The sequence below is a fragment of the Saitoella complicata genome (assembly GCF_001661265.1).
Source record: "Saitoella complicata NRRL Y-17804 unplaced genomic scaffold SAICOscaffold_20, whole genome shotgun sequence".
Lineage (NCBI taxonomy): Eukaryota > Fungi > Ascomycota > Saitoellomycetes > Saitoellales > Saitoellaceae > Saitoella > Saitoella complicata.
The window spans coordinates 267,703-287,396 of record NW_017567011.1 but is presented as its reverse complement, the minus strand read 5'-3'; the positions used below and the strand labels follow the sequence as shown (position 1 = coordinate 287,396).

Genomic DNA, 19,694 nt, shown 5'->3' with positions numbered 1-19,694 from the left:
ACTCTTCCCGCCTTAAAATTCATCGGTCCGGGCCTTCTTCGAACCCGACGGATCGTACAGATCATCTTCTCTTCCGCGCCTCTGTCCCTGTTGATGCTGCGGCTGGCTCTGTGTGGGGAACCCGCTTAGCAGTTGAAGGTAATCAGTCTCGGCGAACCCTTCATTAGCATTATTCGAGTCCATGGAAGACTGCTGGTCGGGTTGTTGAGAAAAATAACTGTTGGCATTATTCGAGTGCTGCGCAACAGACTTGTCCTTGGCCTCGGTAATACGAGGGTGCTGAGGGTATTTTCCCTGTTGGTCATCCGGCTCGGGTAAAGCACGCGGCACCTCAGACATCTCCTTCATGGCCTTCAAGTGAATCAAATGCTTTTCAAGCATTTGCTGCAGGCCGTCCTTGGTAAAAGGCTTGGGCAAGATATCGTTCATACCTACGATTCGACGTTAGCCCATCGCATCTTGACACGTTTGCGAGCGGGAAAACATACCGTGAGAGAAATAAGTCATCACATCTCTGCTTTGCACGTTACTCGTCATCGAGATGATCGGCGTTAGCGGATCAAACTGTCTGATCAAGCTGGTAGCACTGACACCATCCAGATTGGGCATGACAATATCCATGAGAACCAAATCATACTTCGCCAGGTTCATCTTGTTCACAGCAGAGACACCGTCCACGGCCATATCAATCTCACAACCGAAAACCTGCAAGAACTTGCTCGACAAGCGACGGCACACCGCATCGTCCTCCACCAATAACACCTTGGGAGGCACCGCCCACCCAGGAACAAATGTTGAACGGTGAATGCGCATCGTGTTGCCTCGGTTATCGGATGTAGCATTGACATGAGGCATGTTTGATGGCGGTGGGTTGTTCATGGTATTGCTGATTCCATCCAGAGGAGGAGAAGTGTCATCGGGTAAACGAGGAGTCAAGTGACCCACTGTAAACACTCTCAAACTGCCATCAGGCCCGTTCTGACCTTCTGGACGTCCATACAGAGAATCACTCAGCTGAGGTAGCGACTGTTCATGGGCCTGCGCCGGAGGCACAGGACCGTATTGCTGCGGATGATGCGCCTGTGGTTGAGGTGGATGAGGCAGCATGTCCGACTGTGCGTGCTGAGCCTCGGACGATGAACTTCTGGAAGAATCAATGTCAATTCCTTGACCGTAGTTCGGGGCATCATTCCCGTTGAATCCGCCAAACTCCGAGCCAGGCATACCCATAGCCTGTGCTCTCTTGGAGATCTCACTCATCTGCTCGAAACTCGCACGAGCAACCTCAGTGTAACTTGAGATGAGTTTTTGTGCTTGCTCACTTGGCACAAACGGGCCGTTCTGCTCGCGACTGCCATTGGTATTCTTGTCCCCTCCTTCGAGATTGACGAGGTAGGAGATAAGATTTTGCATCAGGGCATCCTGTGCGACCATATTGCGCTGAAAGTTTAGCATCTCCCCAATCACCGACTGGTAATTCCTAGACAACTTTTGTAGGTGTCCGTTCATACTATTCTGCAGTTTCGTCAACGAGTCAACTTGGGAGGAAAGTGTAGCAAGCTGCTGCGCAGAGGGCTCATCAGCTGCCGCAGGCTTGCGTGCTGATGGTGCCTTGCGCTTGATATTATCCAAAGAGTCCCTGTTATGTATTTGAAAGTCTGGGTGCTTGAATTCCCATGCACCATCACCATACGGATTCACACCTCCTTCTTCCGTATAACGCACTTTGTGGAAATCGTATTTGTTCAATTGACGCACGAAACTGGCAAAGTTACTATGTTTGAAATGTCGTGGAAGAATACTCTTGGTGAACTCGTTCGTCTAGACCCGAATACTTAATAATCCGACCGAGCCAAGGAATGGTCTGCAACATACCTCGAGTACGATGAAACTGTCACCTGAGCTGCTCCATCGAACTACATCGCGATATGTTGGGTCCTGGAGCATCCTAAGACGCGGGTTAGTGCATGCGTCACCGAACGACATGCGGACCGTCGTACTTGAACAACTTCTTGACCTAAATGTGAAGACGATTAGCAAACAGAGCTTTCCAAAGATAAAGAGGAAAACGACGTACAAAATCACTCGAGGACGGCTGTGTACCTGTCGGATTCACGTTCATGATGCCGTGTTGAATTGCGCCGCAATGAGAAGATAAACGAGGGCGTGTCGAGAGCCAAGAGCGCAGGAAAAGGCGTGCCGAGGATTGAGAGATAGCGGTATCGAACGACGGAACAAGTCTTCACAGAATGCTCTCAGCTGTGTCCTAGGCGAAGGACCTTTGCTGTACGTAAGGTCTTGGTGTAGAGTTTCGGCGTCGAGTGAGTGGCGCGCACAAATGAACCACCCCAGTCGGCGTGAATCCATCGTAACTGACAGCTGAGTGTATACGTACAACCTTGGGTAGCAGCAGCATACACCCGTACACACCAACAATGGCACCGTTCAGAGCAGCATTCACCCCGGTCAGGTCGGCATTGGTCCGCTCCTTCCACTCTACTCCCGCTGCTTTCATTGCCAAGGGCGATTCCATTCCTTCCGTCCCTCTCCAGGTAGCCTTTATCAGATCTCCGTACATTTGGGCCAAGTGACTGAATGTCATTGCAGGAATCCTCCCCTGCCGACAAGATCTCTGTCGCGGACTTGGTTTCCAAGGTCAAGAAGGCCGTTATCGTCGGTGTTCCCGCAGCGTTCTCTCCTTCATGCTCTTCCTCCCATATTCCCAGCTACCTCAAGGCTGGCGAGGAGGCCAAGAAGAAGGGCATTGAGGAGGTCATTGTCGTCTCTGTCAACGACGTCTTTGTCATGAAGGCCTGGAAGGAGAACTTGACTTCTGCTTCCGATAAGATCCGCTTCTTGGCCGACCCTCAGGGCAAGTTCACCGGAGAGATCGACATGCTCTTCGACGCTTCTGGCTTGCTCGGCAACCAGCGCAGCAAGCGCTACGCTCTCGTCGTCGAGGACGGCAAGGTCTCTAGCATTCACCTCGAGGAGGACCCTACTCAGGTTACCGTTTCCGGTGCCGACAAGGGTGAGTTTTTCAATCTTCGATGACAACGGGAACTTACTGACCTCTTTCAGTCTACGCTACCCTCTAAATATTTTGCGTTCGGATGACCGAGTTTTGATGTACGATTTCCGTGAGAATATCTTGAATACCAATAATATAGTATCGATACATATCGCCGTGTCTTCACACCACCTACACCCTTGTATTCTCCAAGTTCTTCTTGATTTCTGCCACTTTGGCATCATCGACATCACCGCTGTGCAAACCATTTACTTCCGTCCTCTTCGTTCCGTTGGGTTCGAGACGTCTCTCGTCATTGATGCGTGTATTAACCATGTCGGGGTAGTTCAAGGTCAATTCAACCTGTCCGAAAAGACTTGCATCGACAGCCTCGACACCCAGCATGAAAGAGTGGTCCTGGTTACCAACTTCATATTTCCAGCTGCCAAACCTGCCCCTGGACAAGATATCCATCTTTCGAAGCTCCGGCAACACGACTTTCAAAGCGTCGTCCCTCTCCAATGAAGGAGTTGGGTATCCATGGTCGAATCGCCGGTGGTAAGTGGACACGATCTCGTCCTCGGGACTCAGAAGCGTCGTTGCTATGGCTCCTTTGATTGTGTCGTAGATGATCGTACGCCCGTCTACCGACTTGAACTTTGACGCGCTTACTTCGAACATAAGTGACCAGTAAGGTCCATGCTCAACTTTCGCGCCTTCCCCACACACGTTGGTGGACGCCGTCCAGTTCGCTGCCTTGGCGATGGTGGGCAGCTTGCTTTCACCGGACGGAACGTTGTTGGGAGAGTAATTCGAGAATACCGTCGCACGGTAAAAGTCACAATTATCCTCGGGGAAGTACAACCAGCATTTGTTGCCGATCCTCTCAGGCCGCTCGCCTCGCACGCCGATTCCAATGATGTGCGTTGAGCTGAAGAACAAAGCTTCACATGCCTTCTTCATGTCCGGACGTGGCGGATGAAGAATTGAAACAAGTTGGTCGACCGGCATCGTAGAGATAAGGCTGCGGTTCCAGCCAACAACTCGACCGCCGGCGAAAGTAATCGTTTTGCTGTCGGTGTCTACGCGCACAACCGTCTGTTGCAACTGGATGTGTTCAGCAGGCAAGGTCCTACCGACAGCCTTCCAGATCCCACCAGTTCCACCTTGGTCAGGGAAACGAAACGTAGCATTAGGACCCCAAGACTCGCTAACTTGGTTCAAGACAACGTTCTTGACGACCTGCTTTAAGTTGGGCGCCGCAACCCGCTCGCCAAGCCAAGAGCACTGCATCTTCGTCGTAGGAATAGCCCAGACCTTGAAGTTGTATGGACGCATAAAGACGTCCGCAATCCCGGTTCCCATGCTTCGAACAATCCATTCGTCGAATGTCTTTGGCTTTGTAGGGTAATGCGTGAGACTTGCGTCGATCAAGCCTTCGAGACACTTCAGTTTTTCCTCCGTAGGGAGAAGGCAAATGTTGTTCTGGTAGGGATATGGGACCCACAGTCCCATGCTCCAAACATAGGAGACTCTTTGGTGGGTGTGCCAATCTGACGTTTTGGGAAGAGCCTCATTCAGGCAGTCGTCGAAATACTTGTAGTGTGAGAAAATCACCTATGCGAGATGTTATTTCAAGTCCTCGTAGGGATAGTGATAAACAGACATGACCGCCAACGTCAAAAAGGAAGCCTTCGGGCGTGACGTCGGTAGAAGCGAGACCACCGACTTGGGAGGCACAGTCGACGAGGAGCCAAGAGACGTGGGGAAATTGATCAAGACGCTTCGCAGCACCTAACCCAGTAGGACCGGCACCTGTAAAACAGTTGAGCGCTGTTCCCTCTCTACGACAAAATGCAGTTATACCAATGACGAGTACGTCCACCTGAATATCGCTGGTGCTGTCGTGAGAAACCATCATGAATGAGTGTCAGGGTAAATGGGTATGACAGAGGGGAGGACGTAGAGTTATGTAGACTCCGTAGACCAAGGAATGCTAAAAAAACTCGGACACGTAGCTTCTTGTCGTTACGACAGCAGTACGCCTGTTTGTTTTAATTGCGGGCAGCTCCCGGCAGCCGTATTTACATATGGCTTAGGCCCGCAGCCAGATCTCGATGACAACCTTGATCGTGACATATACCAAGCCGTTACAGAACTTTACTATATAAAGGGGAGGTTTTGGTAGCTTTATTTCTTCATTCGAATAACAAGCACTTCTTACTACTCCATCCGTTACACCAAGGCTCGACATTTCCCGCCAAGCAGCCTCGGTGCTTGAAGAAGAGCGCTGCCTGTTCCGGTTTCCGTTAAGCCCCCTTGGTCACCTTCAGCTAACATGATTCCCGGTCCGAGAGAGTACACGCCAAGATCTTGGTAGCTAGAAATTGATATTGTTGGTCTACACATGTACAGCTGGGTATTGCACGTCAAGAGGATAACCCGGCTGTCAGTTGCAAAGATCCTAGGTTACAGACAAACAAGACGACCATTTTAATAGACAAAAACGTAAAGGCAGATAGCGATGGAACTCTGCGAGCCGTGATCTACAACGTTATGTACGGCTGAGACATGACAGGCTTATTCTTCGTCAGCAGAAAATCCAGATGCCTGAGTGGCCCGCGAAATCCTAACCACCGACACAAAACGATAAACGACTCGATCCGTGAGTTGGAAATCGAAAACGAATTGATTTAAACGTCTACCTCGCCTAGTTTATCAGACTCTTTTCTAGCGCCGCCAAAAGTTCCACCTCTCTCATCAGCGGGGTTGTCGGCGAAACGAAAAATCCCCGGTCCTACAACTCGAAACTTCAACACCGAAAATATGGCAGCGCATCAGTCCAGTCAAGCAGCAATCATCGAAGATGACGAGGTCGACTATGAATCACTCTCGCCAAACTCTTCCATGACGGCCAACATGCTTGCCGGTGCTTTTGCGGGTATCATGGTGCGGACGATTTCGATCCCTTGATCCGGTGCCGAATACTGAACATTCTTCCAGGAACATACTGTCATGTACCCCATCGATGCTATCAAGACAAGAATGCAAGTCGTCAACCCATCGCCCGCGGCTGTTTATACTGGTGTCACTAATGCGGTTGCACGGATTTCCTCGGTGGAAGGTGTTCGGGCATTGTGGCGAGGTATGACCTCTGTGGTGATGGGCGCTGGTCCAGCGCACGCTGTTCACTTTGCTACATACGAGTTTGTGAAGGAAAGTGTTGGTGGCAACGAGTCCGGTCATCGCATTTTCGAGACCGCCGTTGCTGGAGGGTGTGCGACCATCGCCAATGATGCTCTGATGAACCCTTTCGATGTCATCAAGCAACGTATGCAAATGCACGGCTCAACATACAAGTCGGTTCCCGAGGCCGCTCGTGCTATTCACAAGGCCGAAGGTTTCCGTGCTTTCTACATCTCCTACCCTACCACCCTTACCATGAACATCCCTTTCACGGCCATTCAGTTCTCAGCGTACGAATCTTTCTCGCAGATGCTTAACCCGACTAAGAAATACGACCCTCTATCACACGTCATTGCCGGAGGTTTGGCCGGTGCCACCGCAGCTGCGTTGACGACGCCATTGGATGTCATTAAGACCCTTTTGCAGACGAGAGGAAGCTCGCAGGACGAGAGAATACGAAAGTGTAGCAGCATGAAGGAGGCGGCGAAGATTATCTACGAGACTCAGGGTTCATGGGGATTCTTGCGTGGTCTGCGACCACGTATCATCAGTAGCGTTCCGGCAACTGCTATCTGCTGGGGATCGTATGAGGCTGGAAAGGAGATCTACAAGCGTACTACAGGTGAGGCTTGAGCGGCGTTGGGCGGATAAAACAGGATTGGCATATCGTCTCGCGGATATATACCGTATTTTCATTTTCTGGATTCCACACATGATACCTCTTAATGCTGGTCCTCACTGGCCATGGCGATTACCATGCAAAACTCTTGCAGTAGCATGTGTCTCCTTGTAATCCCGACATCCTCAGATCATCGGTATATCATAGCCATCCATTCTCGATGAAGAATCCTGTCGATATCGTGCTTTTATAACAATGCCTGGGTACCTTCATGATGCATCGCCCTGAACCTGGCAGCTGGTCAACTTGGAAGTTGCACGGGTTCAACTGAGCACACTCAGAAATACGACGATCAAAAAAGTGGTTGCCCGTCCAAACCGCTTCTCCAATCCTTCAGTACTACTTTCATAATGCCCATTCACCGTGGTGTCGTCGTTTCCGCCGGTCTTATGGCGAAGACCATCAAGGTCAGGGTTGCAACAAGAGTGACGCACCCTATCGTGAGGAAGGTATGTCGACAGCTTCAGGTTGTTTTCAGACATGGCTAACAACTAACGTGCGTAGGTTATTACGAAGCACACAAATTTCTTGGTCCACGACGAGGAACAAACTGGTCAGATCGGCGATATCGTTGAGATCGCGGAAGGCAAACAAAGAAGCTCCAAGAAGAACTACACGCTCACGAAGAAGATCCATGAAGCCAAATTGCCGGCCCTGCTGGCACAGGCAGCTGCGGAGCAGGCGAACCAGGCGCAACAGGAGAACCAGCCGCAACAGGCGCAACAGGAGAACCAGCCGCAACAGGCGCAACAGGAGAACCAGGCGAAACAGGCGAAACGTGCGAAGCGGGAGAAATAGGCGAAATAGGCGAAACAGGCGGAGCCCAAGGCGGCCAACTAGGTGCGCACGGCAGCGGTGTGATTGTTTCTATACGAATTTAGGTTTCATTGGCGTTTCATTCGGTTTACTTGGATATTTCGATTTTCGGAGAATGTACTTTCGATAAAGCATATGCATTATGGGTAACAAAAGCGATACTCTCGACACGAGCGAGGTTTCGCAATACAATATCAAACGATGCACCTGCAAATAATGAGGGATATCCGCTCATTTCCCTATGCGCCAATGTTGGTTCTACCGGCTTCCGAATTCCTGGATGTTCATATTAGCGAGGGGTGTTGAACACGACTTTCTCACTGGTTATACCTTATCCCACTTCTCGAACTCTTTCAATCCCTCCTTACTCACACTGGGTCGTACGGTACTAAGACTCATCTTGAAGTCGTCAAAGGACATGGGTCGAATTTGATCTCTAGGTGTGATGAGCAGATCTTCTCCGAGGCTTCGTAATGGTCCCATAGCAGCGTCCTTCGCCAATGCGGTAATATCTGATCCGGAGTAACCTTAGGAAAGTATTGTTAGTTTCTGACTCGCTTCCTGGAATATGACAGCGTACCATCAGTTAACTCCACGAGCTCTGCGATCTGTTCTGGTGTCAAACCGTGCTTCTGTCTGCGAAGCAGGTGGTTGAGTTGCTCCATTCGTGTCTCTGGCTCAGGCAGCGGAATATACTGGCGCCTGACGAATCGTCTTCGAGCAGCCTCGTCAATATCCCAAGGCAAATTTGTAGCTGCCAGCACGAGCACCCTGGGTTGTTCTTCATCGTTCTCATTTCCAGCCGCAGCACTCGCCAAAGACGACCACTGGATCAGGAACTCTGTTTTCAACCGGCGCGAAGACTCGTGCTCGCCTTCTCCTTTGCGAGCCGACATGAGCGAGTCGATCTCATCCACAAAGATAATGCTCGGCGACATGGCCTTAGCAACAGTAAACAATGCGCGAACCAACTTCTCGGACTCTCCAAGGTACTTGGAAGTAAGTGACGAGGCAGATATGCTGAAGAACGTTGATTTTGCCTGTGTCGCAACAGCCCGAGCAAGCATCGTCTTTCCCGTCCCTGGAGGTCCGAAGAGGAGCATACCTCGTGCAGGCTCTCGCAAGCCACTAAACAAGTCCGGACGCAGGAAGGGATAGATGACAGTCTCTTTCAATGCTCGCTTGGCCGCTTCGAGCCCTGCAATGTCCTCCCACTGGACAGGGTCGCCTTTTACCACGATCTCATTCATGATTGTCTTAGCAATGTTCTCATCCACCCCTACTAGGCTCTTGAGTACCTTCTCTTCTTTAGACATCTCGTCAGTATTTTCAGTACCTGGTACGGCAGCGCCGTTGCGTGTATCGGGCGACGATGTATACGAAGGGGCAGGCGTGCCGTTTGTCGGGACACCAAGACCTGCAAGCGCTGCACCAGCTGTTCGAGGAGGTGTGTTGGAAGACGTGCTAGGACTTGCAGAAGGTGTCGGGTTTGCTCGTGCAGTAACATAAACCTGGCTGTAGGGCGGTGCAGCTGAAGTTGTCGCAGCGGGTGGTGCAGTAGGGACGGTCCTTGTCGAGAGGTTGTCCGGCTTCCGTGGTTTAGGTGGACTGTGAACGTGGCCCACGCGACGCAAACTACCACCAGCAGGAGGTCCATGAGACGCTGCCAGAGCCAGTTTTGCTTCACTATGAGGCGACAGAGGGCGTGGGAGTTGTTGATGTGCAAGCGCATTGCCCTGCGCCTGTACGAGTCGAAGTGTAGGTATGTTTGCCGGGCTCGTTTGCGTACTTGCGGGTGGGTCAGGCCTGGGTCGCGGAGCAGGCGTGGGAGATATTACACGCGGATTCTGACCCCTCTGGTCTGGAGTGTAGAAGTACTGATTGTTGACTGGACTGGGATTGCCAGAGTCAGTACGCTGGACTTGTGCCTTCTCTGCTGGCGTCGTCGCAACGGACCGGCTCGACGTTGCAGCAATCGGCGAAGAGTATAGCGGACTGTTGGTGTTCGGCGCAGCGAGTCCTCGAGGTGTAGCTGGCAATGGAGGAACCAATGCCTGCCAAGCAAGTGTTGCAGCTTGATTAGCTGAGCCAACATAAGGAAATGCCTTGCTTGTCGCCGGACCCCTTCCGTCCCTCATCGTCGCCTTCAATCTCCTCTGTCCACGGTCCGGACTTGTCTGCCTATACTGCGCTGCGCGCTCTCCCAAAGACTGCCCTGAAACCTGACGCCCAGGCATCTGAGGCCGTGATCTGTCGTCGGCTGGGTAAACTGGTAAAGGACTTCGGGGACGCTGTTGCGGTGCGCCAGCGGTTCCGCGATTCAAGCTCGATACAATCAGTTCCAGGTGCCGCCGACACATCTCGCGTGTTTGCCGTAACGATTCAACGTACACTACGTCCATTGTCAGTATATCAACGCGCATACATCCGGGCGTACCATCCACATACAGTTCATCGTCGAGTCCGCCGATTTGCGCGTCGTATAGCGCTCCATCGTGGGATGACTATCAATCATCACGACTGCGGCCGCAAACTCTGATTGAGCATCTTCATGGAGGTTGCGTTTCTCCAACTCAATGCCGCGCTGCGCCAGCGACAATGCTTCCGTGTACAATTGCTCGAGGTCGAGGAGTTTTTGGGGTACATGAGCCATGAAGAGCAGGGCAATGACCAGCTGAGTCGCTCGTCAATGATATTAGGGGATTGCTGGGGATGTATGCTGTCCCTCTTTCGATGGAAGCAGCTGGTGAATGAGGTTTTGGGTGATCTGTTTCGTCGGACCGCCCAGGTTTCTCGTGCGCTTCGGTTCATGTGCGCTGCTGCACCACCGGGGCGAAATTACTGCCCTACGTCATCGACAAGGTAAGGTGTTACATAAATCTATTGCACGGTGCTCGCTGCACTTTCAACTAAATTAATACTTGGTATCCATTCGCGTCCTGCTATCGTTTCAGTTGCCCGCAGCTGTTCTTTCGTAGCGCCAGGCCTGTGCTGTTCTCCATGTGCTCCTTCATTTCTCCGCGTTCATCGCGTTCACTTGGACACTTCCACCTTCTTGATCTCCTCGGCACCCTCAGCAGAGATCCTAGTCAACTCACTCACGAAGCTCTGACCCCAGTAAGCTGCGGTATACTTGGTGACATAGCGATACAGCTTGTCAAAGTTAGCCGCACGCTGCTCGTCGGACATGGTGATGGCATCGTTGATGCTTCCAGCCAACTCTTCGCAATTCCATGGGTTCACGATCAAAGAACCGTTGAGAGACTGTGCAGCACCAGCGAATTCGGACAAGATCATGACACCGTGGCGCTTCTGCTGGGTGCAGATGTACTCGTAAGAAACAAGGTTCATCCCGTCACGGGTAGAAGAGACGAGACAGACGTCAGAGACAGCGTAGAGAGCAACAAGCTCGTCGAAAGAGACGGACTTGTGCATGAAGTGAATAGGCATGAACTCGATGGTACCGAACTTTCCGTTGATACGACCGACAAGCTCGTTGACGACAGCGCGCAAGTTCTGGTACTCCTCGACATCCTGACGGGAAGGCACCGCGACCTGCACGAGTACAACCTTTCCGATCCATTCGGGGTGCTCGGTCAAGAACACCTCGAGGGCATGAAGCTTCTGGGGAACACCCTTGATGTAGTCAAGACGGTCGACACCGACGATCAATTTGACGCCCTGGAACTTCTTCTCGAGCGCGGCGATACGCTGCTGTACCTTGGGTTGCTCCAACGCCTCCGTGAACTTCTCAGGGTCGATGCCGATGGGGAAAGTACCCACGCTGACCATACGCCCGTTGTACTCTACTCCGTTTGGTAGAGTTCTCAAACCCAATATTCTTGAGCAAGAAGACAAGAAGTGGCGGGCGTAGTCGTAGGTGTGGAATCCGATGAGATCACAGCTGAGGATACCGAGCAAGATCTCGTTGCGGACAGGCAAAATTCTGTAGAATTCACTCGAAGGGAATGGGGTGTGCAAGAACCATCCGATCTTGACGTTCTTCTTGGAGTTACCGATCTCCTCGCGAAGCATCTGAGGGAGGAGCATAAGGTGGTAATCCTGGATCCAGATCATGTCACCATCTTCTACGATGGGAACGATAGCCTTGGCGAAGAGGCGGTTAGCCTCCTGGTATGCCTCCCAGCTGGGCTCGTCAAAGTTGATCTCTCCGGGGTGGTAGTGGAACAAGGGCCACAGAATTGAGTTGGAGAAACCGTTGTAGTGACGATCGGCCAACTCATCATCCAAGAAGACGGGCATTGTGCTGTACTCATCCATAAGGCGCTTCACGACGAAATCGCGCTCATTCTCCGGGATTTCAAGACCAGGCCATCCAATCCATGTGAAATCAACACTCTTCTTCAACCCGGACAAGGCGGACACGAGACCACCGGAGGACATGGAGAAGTCGTATTTGCCGTTGTCATCACGCTTAATGGTGATCGGCAGACGGTTAGAGACGACGAGAAGTCGAGAAGGGCTGTTTGAATCTGACATTGTGGCTATGTATGCTGGGCAGGATGGGGATTCTTGGTGGTGATGGACCACGGTGGAATACTTAAGTTGGTACGGTGTGAAGCTGCGCTAAATTTAGGGACGGGGAGTGAGGAAGCCCACACGTCAGTCGTACGTGACAGCACGAATGAATACATCGAGTCAATTCTTCTTGGCCATCAAAGTAAATGCAACACTGAACACGATAAATCCAACCAAATTGAAGAATGCTACCTGGGAGTACCGTGTCTCTTCGTCCTCTGTCCGGAAGTCTGAGAAGATCTTGCGGAGGTTTGGGAGTTCCTGTGAGCCGTGTTAGTTGTGCCGTCCATGCCTTCTCCATCCACTGCAATTGCCGTACGTACCATCCCTTCCAATCGCCGTCTCGTACTTTGCGAGTTTGGACTTGGACCTCCCGCAGTTGCGCTGTCGTGCATGCCAACCGGTGCCCCTGGCTCGCGCGACGTCAACGCTCGACGAGGGCAGGCAGGCAGGCAGGCAGGCAGGAAAGAGCAGCATTTATTCACCATGGCCGCAAGCAGAGTTATGCGTGCTGCTGGCTTTGCGGCTCCGAAGAAGGGAGAGACTTTCGAATTGCGAAGTGGTCTCGTCTCTCAGTATGCCCACGAGCGTAAGGATGCTATTCAACGCACAATTGCCGCCATGACCCTCGGTAAGGACGTCTCTGCCCTTTTCCCAGACGTCTTGAAGAACATTGCGACCCACGACCTCGCTCAGAAGAAGCTCGTTTACCTCTACCTCACAAACTACGCCAAATCACACCCTGATCTGTGTATTCTCGCCGTCAACACATTCGTCCAAGATACCTCTGATCCCAATCCCTTGGTCAGAGCACTCGCCATCCGCACAATGGGCTGTATTCGCGTCGAGAAGATGGTCGACTACCTATCCGAGCCCCTCCGCAAGACGCTCAAGGATGAATCCCCATATGTTCGCAAGACGGCTGCAATCTGTGTAGCAAAGCTGTTTGATCTGAACCCGACTATGTGTATCGAGAACGGATTTTTGGAGACGCTCCAAGAGATGCTGGCGGATGCCAACCCTATGGTGGTTGCCAACGCTGTCACTGCACTTAGCGAGATCATGGAGACGTCGCCGGAAACGCAGGCATTCATCATGAACTCCAAGGTCTTGACGAAGTTGTTGGTAGCGTTGAACGAGTGCTCGGAGTGGGGACGTATTACGATATTGAATGCGTTGGCGGGATACACACCAACGGACATCAAGGAAGCAGATCACATTTGTGAAAGAGTTACTCCTCAATTTCAGCATGCTAACGCAGCAGTCGTGATGGCGGCTGTCAAGGTCATCATGCTCAGTCTTGATAAGGTCAAGCCTGAATCAGCACTTCAGCTCATTAAGAAGATGGCACCACCCCTCGTTACCCTCGTTTCCTCCGCCCCCGAAGTGGAGTATGTTGCGCTAAGAAATATCAACCTCATCCTTCAGAAGCAGCCCGATATTTTGAGCAAGGAGATGAGAGTGTTTTTCTGCAAATATAACGACCCTGAGTATGTCAAGCTCGAGAAGCTGGAAATCATGATCAAGTTGGCGAACGAGAAGAACGTGGATCAGCTCCTTGCCGAGCTCAAGGAGTACGCTTCAGAAGTCGACGTCGATTTTGTTCGACGAGCTGTCCGCGCCATCGGTCAATGCGCGATCAAGATCGACTCCGCCTCAGAGCGCTGCATTAACGTCCTCCTCGACCTCATCAACTCTTCCACCCACAAAGTCCCATATGTCGTCCAAGAAGCCATCACAGTCATCAAGGATATCTTCAGAAAGTACCCATCAAGATACGAAGCCATCATCCCAACCCTCTGCTCCTCTCTCGACGATCTTTCTGAGCCTAATGCTCGTGCATCACTGATCTGGATCATCGGAGAATACGCGGAAAAGATTTCGAATGCTGACGATCTCTTAAGTACGTTCTTGGAAGGATTTGACAATGAAGGAGTGCAAGTTCAATTACAGTTGCTCACAGCGACGGTAAAGCTGTTCTTGAAGAAGCCCGATAGCACGCAGGAGTTGGTACAAAGAATGTTGAAGACGGCTACGAATGACTGCGATAACCCAGACATCCGTGACAGAGCATACGTTTACTGGCGTTTGCTATCATCGGACCCACAAGTCGCCAAGTCTGTCGTCTTATCAGAGAAGCCTCCGCTTAGCACGGAGACTAAATCACTTCCAGCCGGGTTGCTCAACGAGCTTATCGGAGAAATCAGCTCCCTGGCATCCGTTTACCACAAACCAAAGGAGTCGTTTTTGGGTAGAGGAAGATTCGGCGCCGATAAGTTGCAGAAGCGGGCGATTGAAGAGCAGCGTGCATTGGCTCGTGAGGCTCCTGTCGAGGCTGCGTTGACGAAGGGTGGTGTGGAGAACCTTCTTGACTTTGAAGGTGGCATGGATAGTGGTGAGACCCCGATCAGCCCAACTGCTGATCCGGCTATGGTGGCGCAGATCTTGGGACCTGCGGTGGGTGAAGCAGGTGCTGGCAACCTTAACGACCTTCTTGGGTTGTTTGGTGAAGACCCAGCAGCTGGATCATCAGCAAGTGGAGGTTTTGCAGGCGGTATCGCGGCTGGATTAGATGGGTTGAGTCTGGAGCCATCACAAGCTCAACCCAAGAAGGTGAACAACGAGGATATCTTGGGGCTGTTCTAATGGTGATGAATGGTTTGGGATTTTTTGTATTGCTCAGCTGAGTGCGTTCCGGTTTTACTTATACCTAGCATGTCGCCTTTTAGAGGCCTACCCGTCCTTTGCAAAATTCTGCAGGTGTTTCGTACTTTGCTCCGTGTATATCCTTTCGTGCCCAATCGTACCAGCATCCCTCTCTCAACTCATCTTCACGCCAACTGCATCTTGTCCCATTCTTCGGGAGTGTAGCTTTTCTATGCGTCGCTATTGGTTAGCTGCGGTCCCGAAGCTTGACGAAGCGATTACGAAACTTGTGTGAAAGCGTGCACCTTCGCGATCTCCTCCTTCAGTGCCTTGTTGACCAGTCTATGTCTGGCCAAAGTGTTCTTCCCCGCAAACTCTGGCGAAACGATAGTGACCTCAAATGCCTGACCACATCCTCCAGAGATATCCTCAATTTTCTACCACCACGAACGTTAGCCAAACTGACAGAAAAAGGACGCAGCGACAGCGACATACGACAAAAGTAGCGGATAATCGCTCTCTGATTGCCTGATCCAAGTGCTCCTTTGTAACTCCACTGTCTGCCATTTTTCGTTGTCGTCGTTACAATGCCCGTGCGTCACTGTGCATTCATTGCCGAAATTCTGAGTGCGACTCCAAACACACGCGTCTTACCCACACAACGTTAACCTGAAGGGTACTCGATAAACAAATGGCATCGACTCCGGCTATCTTGCCAAAGGTCTTGAGGGCCGTGCAGAAGCTCTATCCTATTGCGCTCGCGGATAAGACATGGGACAACACGGGTCTCCTCCTCGAAGCGCCGATTTCCCACAAGCCTTGCGCAAATGGAGTCAGCCGAGTTTTGCTCACTATTGACTTGACGACCGCTGTTGCTGAGGAGGCGCTCAAGGAGGGCAGTGGTGTCAGCGTGATTGTGGCATACCGTTACGTACACTCAAGTAGCCATGTTCTAGTCAAAGAACTAACTGATGAGATGCTACAGACCCTATCATTTTCCGTGGATTGAAGTCTCTTACAATGAAGGACACACAACAGCGCTCTCTCCTCCGCCTTGCAGCGGCCGGGATCTCCGTATACGCACCGCATACCGCTGTAGATGCTGCTGTGGGTGGAGTCAACGACTGGCTCGCGGATGGAGTTTCGGGTGGTAGGGAGCACGAGGAGAAGCGTGAGGTTCTGCAGAACGGCACCAAAGTTGAGGGACACGAAGACGGGGGCATGGGCCGACTGGTGGAGCTGAAGGAGCCTCTGGAGTTGACAGAGTTGGTGAAGCGTGTGAAGAAGTTGACGGGGCTGAAGTATGTCCAGGTCGCACGGCCTCGATCATTGGAGAAGGTGAAGACCATCGCCATATGTGCTGGTTCTGGAGGTTCTTTGTTCAGAGGAGTCCAGGCTGACTGTTTCTTCACCGGTGAACTGGGCCACCACGAGACCTTGGCTACGATTGAGAACGGCATGAGTGCGATCATCTGTGGTCACACAAACACTGAGCGTGGGTTCCTTGCAGCAGTGATGCAGCCTAGATTAGAGGAGCTGTTGAAGGTGGAGGAGGAGAAGATTGAGGTTGTGGTTAGTGAGGATGACAGGGACCCTGTGGAAATTATGTAGATGGTATATGGTAAAGACTAACGCTGCAGTCCCAAGGCACACTCAATAATCATTTTCAATGCATCAGTCGAGCCATTCTCGATCAAATGATTTGGTTTAGGGGGGTGGGGGTCTGTCTGGTGTTGAGGTGTTGGACGCTATAGCGAAAACAGTAAAGCACGTTTCTAAACCGCTGCGTCGACGTCTAACCGTACTCAGTCGATCTCCTGTCTACGTTACAGTCTACGTTACACATGACGACCCACATACTCGACCATTTCAGTTCCATCGGACTGCCATTGAAGCAAAATTGGTTGGTGTCAATATTACAAGTCAACGACCCGCCTCAAGCTCCTCAACTACTTCAAGCGTACGTCCATTCACACATCCTTTCTTCGTCAGTCACGGAATCTATCGACTCGCCAGCGTGGTTTCCGCCAAATACATCAGAGCAACATGAAACAACGTTGCCGGGACCTTTCGTTGTCCAAGTAGCACACGTTCGCGAAATCGGTGAAAGTACGATCAGTCAACTCGAAAAGCTCGAATCATATGCCAGTGGAGAAACCACACGAGGAAGAAGCATTATTCGGAACATTATAGAAGATGATGGGGTACACGGAGGAGCTACGCAAACACAAGGCACCAATGCTACCCAAGCAACAGACGTGGTGGGTCGGCCAGTGGGCAAGCATACTTGCAAAGTCACTTTTGAAGATGGTGCCGGAAGAAGAGTGTATGGAATTGAAGCAAAGGCAGTGGATTCGTTCTACGTTGGAATGAACTTGGGATGCAAGGTAAGCGAACTCTCCAGCATGAGTCAAGAAGCACGCTGATCAGGACAGGTGATACTGCGCAATATCCACATGTTGCGAGGTGTGATCTTGTTGAAACCGGCAAATGTAACGATGCTTGGCGGGAAAATCGACAGTTGGAATGATAACCTGCTAAAGAACCTACAGGACGAGCTGGAACGCGAGCTGAAGAGGAGTTGAATAGATCCATATCAAACAAAAAAAATTCATATTGTTCCAAAACTAGAGCGGCGCAGTTGAACTTTTCAGATTCACCGTTCGTTCATATCGTAACAAAACTGTCGCATCACATCATCTGCTGGTCCTGACCCATGGCAATATCGCCTCCCATGTCCATAGGGGGAGCGTTCACACCGTTACCATTCTCCATGACACCGCCCATGTTCCCACCCATCTGCTGAGCGGGTCCACCAACCGGAACGTAGCGGACATAAGAAAGTCCAAGAGGACGGCCACCGTATTGGTAACCAGTGAACTTGGTAATCGCCAATCCAGCACTGTCCTGGTGGTCAAACTGGACAACACCAGTACCCTTGGAGCGACCGGAAGGCTCATACTGAATCTCGGCACGCTCAACCTTGCCAATAGTGGTGAAAAGCTCGACCAAATCGTCGTTGCTGGTAGACCAGGGGAGCTAGAAGATTGTCAGCGTCATGTTACTTGATATCGCGGATGTCACGCTTACGTTGCGAACGAAGATGGTAGTGCTAGGCTCGCCTCCACCGGTGGCACCGTCAGTGAACTCGTTCGGGGGCTGAGTGGCAGCAGGAGCAGAGTGCCCAGGAGCACCGCCGTGGCCGCCTCCGAATCCACCCCCGTATCCACCACCACCGTAACCACCAGCAAAGCCTCCGCGGCCGCCGAAGCCTCCGCCGTAACCTCCGCCGAATCCACCACGGAAACCGCCACGACCGCCCATGAAGCCACCACGACCTCCCATCGGACCTCCCATCGGGCCTCCCATGAAACCGCCGCGACCACCCATGGGTCCACCCATGAATCCTCCACGGCCCATAGGTCCGCCCTGGAATCCACCGCGTTGAGGAGCACCAGCGAAGCGGTCGACGCGGACATCAAGGGCACGGCCCTGCCAGTCATAACCGTTGAACATCTGCATAGCGTTCTGGGCATCAGCGGCGGTCTCAAAGAGAACGACACCGGAACCCTTGGGACGACCGTCGAAGGACGTGTGAACATCAGCACGGATGACATTTCCTACATTATAGTTAGTGTACGATCAACAAGGGGATCCCCGGGCTTAGGCTACTTACCAGCACTGCGGAACATGTCCTTCAAGTCTTGCCAGCCGGCGGTGAACGGGATGCCGCTAACGTAGAGCTGACGGCCGCCCATCGGAGGACCAGCACCAGCACCAGCGCCAGCACCAGCACCAGCACCAGCTGCGAATCCACCCCGGGGAGCCTGAGAAGCAGCTCCAAAGCGGGGTTCGACCTCACGGTCCTTCGAATGGTTAGTATCACTTTCCCAGTCGATTTGAATGAGATGCATACCTCACGAATGAAGACGAGGCGTCCCATGAATTCCTTGTTGCTGAGAGTCTGAATAGCCTGTTGCGCTTCTTCCGGAGTAGCATATTCGACAATTCTGCAAATGCCATGTTAGCAAAGTGATAACGACAGTCGAAAAGCGATGAACATACCCGCATCCCTATATAACCAGCGCCCCAAGAGGAGCCCTTCCGTCAGAAACCATTATTCCACATAAAAGAAAGACCAAAGAACCCGCGAGTCCTCCGCCCAGAAAGATTGCCCACCTTCGACATGCCATTTGGAAGAGTCAAAACCTCTGCAAACTTCACTTCACCAGCTACGATAAACCCATGTTAACAACCGCCATCAGCGTCCATGCCCGATCAATCCCATACCCTGACGCATGTAATCCTTCAAGTTATCCCACTTCACTTCGTACGCCAAGTTACCGACGTAGACACGTCTCTCTTGTTGGGAGTTGGCCTTGACATCATTCACGAACTCATCTCTGCCTCCACGGGGCTGCTCATCGCGCTGAGGGGCACCGTAGTCTCCACCATCATTGTAATCGTCCATACGTTCGTCTGGGCTGCGCCTCCTGTTATCACGAGAACGGCTTCGGGAGTATCCGCGCTGAGGAGTGCGTGATCTGCCGCGTCCAGGGGATCGAGTTCGGGAGCGACGACGTGGGGAACGGGACCTCGGTCTGTAGAAGTCACCGCCTTGTTGTTGAGCTTGTTCAGGACGGTAAAAGTCACCGTCTGCCATTTCAATTGATCGAGGGAAGGAAAGCGTTCTGATTTATAGGTCGAGGACGTTCGCGTCGTTGCGTGCACCTTGGAGGTGTTGTGCTGCGGCGGGCGCTGTTAGCCTCGCCCGGATGCGGGTGGGCACGGGAGTCTACGTTACATGTGCGATGCCCG

At 52.0% G+C, this 19,694-nt stretch overlaps 12 protein-coding genes across 12 annotated transcripts; 6 read left to right on the top strand and 6 right to left on the bottom strand.

Annotated features, from left to right (window-relative positions):
• Positions 1 to 12: 12 nt before the first annotated feature.
• SAICODRAFT_9089 (response regulator) lies at positions 13 to 2,122 on the bottom strand (the record flags this gene model as incomplete). The annotated part of the gene is made up of 5 exons (XM_019171720.1): positions 13 to 431; positions 489 to 1,821; positions 1,876 to 1,948; positions 2,001 to 2,017; positions 2,078 to 2,122. The coding sequence occupies 5 exons, from the start codon at positions 2,120 to 2,122 to the stop codon at positions 13 to 15; spliced, it is 1,887 nt and encodes a 628-aa protein (XP_019022553.1).
• Positions 2,123 to 2,387: 265 nt separating this feature from the next.
• On the top strand, positions 2,388 to 3,126 carry SAICODRAFT_72711 (Redoxin). The gene is made up of 3 exons (XM_019170792.1): positions 2,388 to 2,552; positions 2,608 to 3,031; positions 3,082 to 3,126. The coding sequence occupies exons 1-3, from the start codon at positions 2,436 to 2,438 to the stop codon at positions 3,096 to 3,098; spliced, it is 558 nt and encodes a 185-aa protein (XP_019022552.1). The 5' UTR covers positions 2,388 to 2,435; the 3' UTR covers positions 3,099 to 3,126.
• A 76-nt stretch (positions 3,127 to 3,202) lies between these two features.
• Positions 3,203 to 4,928, bottom strand: SAICODRAFT_59954 (FAD/NAD(P)-binding domain-containing protein; the record flags this gene model as incomplete). Its single annotated transcript, XM_019169723.1, has 3 exons — positions 3,203 to 4,627; positions 4,677 to 4,825; positions 4,877 to 4,928. 3 exons carry the CDS (start codon positions 4,926 to 4,928, stop codon positions 3,203 to 3,205), a joined length of 1,626 nt encoding a protein of 541 aa, XP_019022551.1.
• A 701-nt stretch (positions 4,929 to 5,629) lies between these two features.
• On the top strand, positions 5,630 to 6,845 carry SAICODRAFT_95594 (mitochondrial carrier). Its single transcript, XM_019171988.1, has 2 exons — positions 5,630 to 5,959; positions 6,014 to 6,845. The coding sequence occupies exons 1-2, from the start codon at positions 5,837 to 5,839 to the stop codon at positions 6,827 to 6,829; spliced, it is 939 nt and encodes a 312-aa protein (XP_019022550.1). The 5' UTR covers positions 5,630 to 5,836; the 3' UTR covers positions 6,830 to 6,845.
• Positions 6,846 to 7,161: 316 nt separating this feature from the next.
• SAICODRAFT_20799 (nucleic acid-binding protein) lies at positions 7,162 to 7,923 on the top strand. The gene is made up of 2 exons (XM_019166328.1): positions 7,162 to 7,324; positions 7,380 to 7,923. Exons 1-2 carry the CDS (start codon positions 7,226 to 7,228, stop codon positions 7,671 to 7,673), a joined length of 393 nt encoding a protein of 130 aa, XP_019022549.1. The 5' UTR covers positions 7,162 to 7,225; the 3' UTR covers positions 7,674 to 7,923.
• Positions 7,908 to 10,439, bottom strand: SAICODRAFT_83401 (AAA-domain-containing protein). Its single transcript, XM_019171321.1, has 4 exons — positions 10,140 to 10,439; positions 8,272 to 10,083; positions 8,022 to 8,218; positions 7,908 to 7,967 (listed from the first exon to the last, which is right to left on the bottom strand). The coding sequence occupies exons 1-4, from the start codon at positions 10,342 to 10,344 to the stop codon at positions 7,950 to 7,952; spliced, it is 2,232 nt and encodes a 743-aa protein (XP_019022548.1). The 5' UTR covers positions 10,345 to 10,439; the 3' UTR covers positions 7,908 to 7,949.
• Positions 10,440 to 10,702: 263 nt separating this feature from the next.
• Positions 10,703 to 12,208, bottom strand: SAICODRAFT_95587 (glycosyl transferase). The gene has a single exon (XM_019171987.1). It carries the CDS (start codon positions 12,189 to 12,191, stop codon positions 10,725 to 10,727), a length of 1,467 nt encoding a protein of 488 aa, XP_019022547.1. The 5' UTR covers positions 12,192 to 12,208; the 3' UTR covers positions 10,703 to 10,724.
• A 460-nt stretch (positions 12,209 to 12,668) lies between these two features.
• On the top strand, positions 12,669 to 15,223 carry SAICODRAFT_83395 (AP-1 complex subunit beta-1). Its single transcript, XM_019171320.1, has one exon. It carries the CDS (start codon positions 12,717 to 12,719, stop codon positions 14,874 to 14,876), a length of 2,160 nt encoding a protein of 719 aa, XP_019022546.1. The 5' UTR covers positions 12,669 to 12,716; the 3' UTR covers positions 14,877 to 15,223.
• SAICODRAFT_83392 (bola domain protein) lies at positions 15,058 to 15,460 on the bottom strand. Its single transcript, XM_019171319.1, has 3 exons — positions 15,372 to 15,460; positions 15,164 to 15,313; positions 15,058 to 15,106 (listed from the first exon to the last, which is right to left on the bottom strand). The coding sequence occupies exons 1-3, from the start codon at positions 15,441 to 15,443 to the stop codon at positions 15,062 to 15,064; spliced, it is 267 nt and encodes an 88-aa protein (XP_019022545.1). The 5' UTR covers positions 15,444 to 15,460; the 3' UTR covers positions 15,058 to 15,061.
• A 90-nt stretch (positions 15,461 to 15,550) lies between these two features.
• SAICODRAFT_95577 (NGG1p interacting factor 3) lies at positions 15,551 to 16,560 on the top strand. Its single transcript, XM_019171986.1, has 2 exons — positions 15,551 to 15,802; positions 15,862 to 16,560. The coding sequence occupies exons 1-2, from the start codon at positions 15,568 to 15,570 to the stop codon at positions 16,485 to 16,487; spliced, it is 861 nt and encodes a 286-aa protein (XP_019022544.1). The 5' UTR covers positions 15,551 to 15,567; the 3' UTR covers positions 16,488 to 16,560.
• Positions 16,561 to 16,707: 147 nt separating this feature from the next.
• Positions 16,708 to 17,478, top strand: SAICODRAFT_83385 (uncharacterized protein). Its single transcript, XM_019171318.1, has 2 exons — positions 16,708 to 17,263; positions 17,312 to 17,478. The coding sequence occupies exons 1-2, from the start codon at positions 16,721 to 16,723 to the stop codon at positions 17,459 to 17,461; spliced, it is 693 nt and encodes a 230-aa protein (XP_019022543.1). The 5' UTR covers positions 16,708 to 16,720; the 3' UTR covers positions 17,462 to 17,478.
• Positions 17,479 to 17,567: 89 nt separating this feature from the next.
• SAICODRAFT_20793 (RNA-binding domain-containing protein) lies at positions 17,568 to 19,570 on the bottom strand (the record flags this gene model as incomplete). The annotated part of the gene is made up of 6 exons (XM_019166326.1): positions 19,167 to 19,570; positions 19,024 to 19,108; positions 18,793 to 18,886; positions 18,553 to 18,742; positions 17,967 to 18,496; positions 17,568 to 17,915 (listed from the first exon to the last, which is right to left on the bottom strand). Exons 1-6 carry the CDS (start codon positions 19,537 to 19,539, stop codon positions 17,568 to 17,570), a joined length of 1,620 nt encoding a protein of 539 aa, XP_019022542.1. The 5' UTR covers positions 19,540 to 19,570.
• Positions 19,571 to 19,694: the final 124 nt, after the last annotated feature.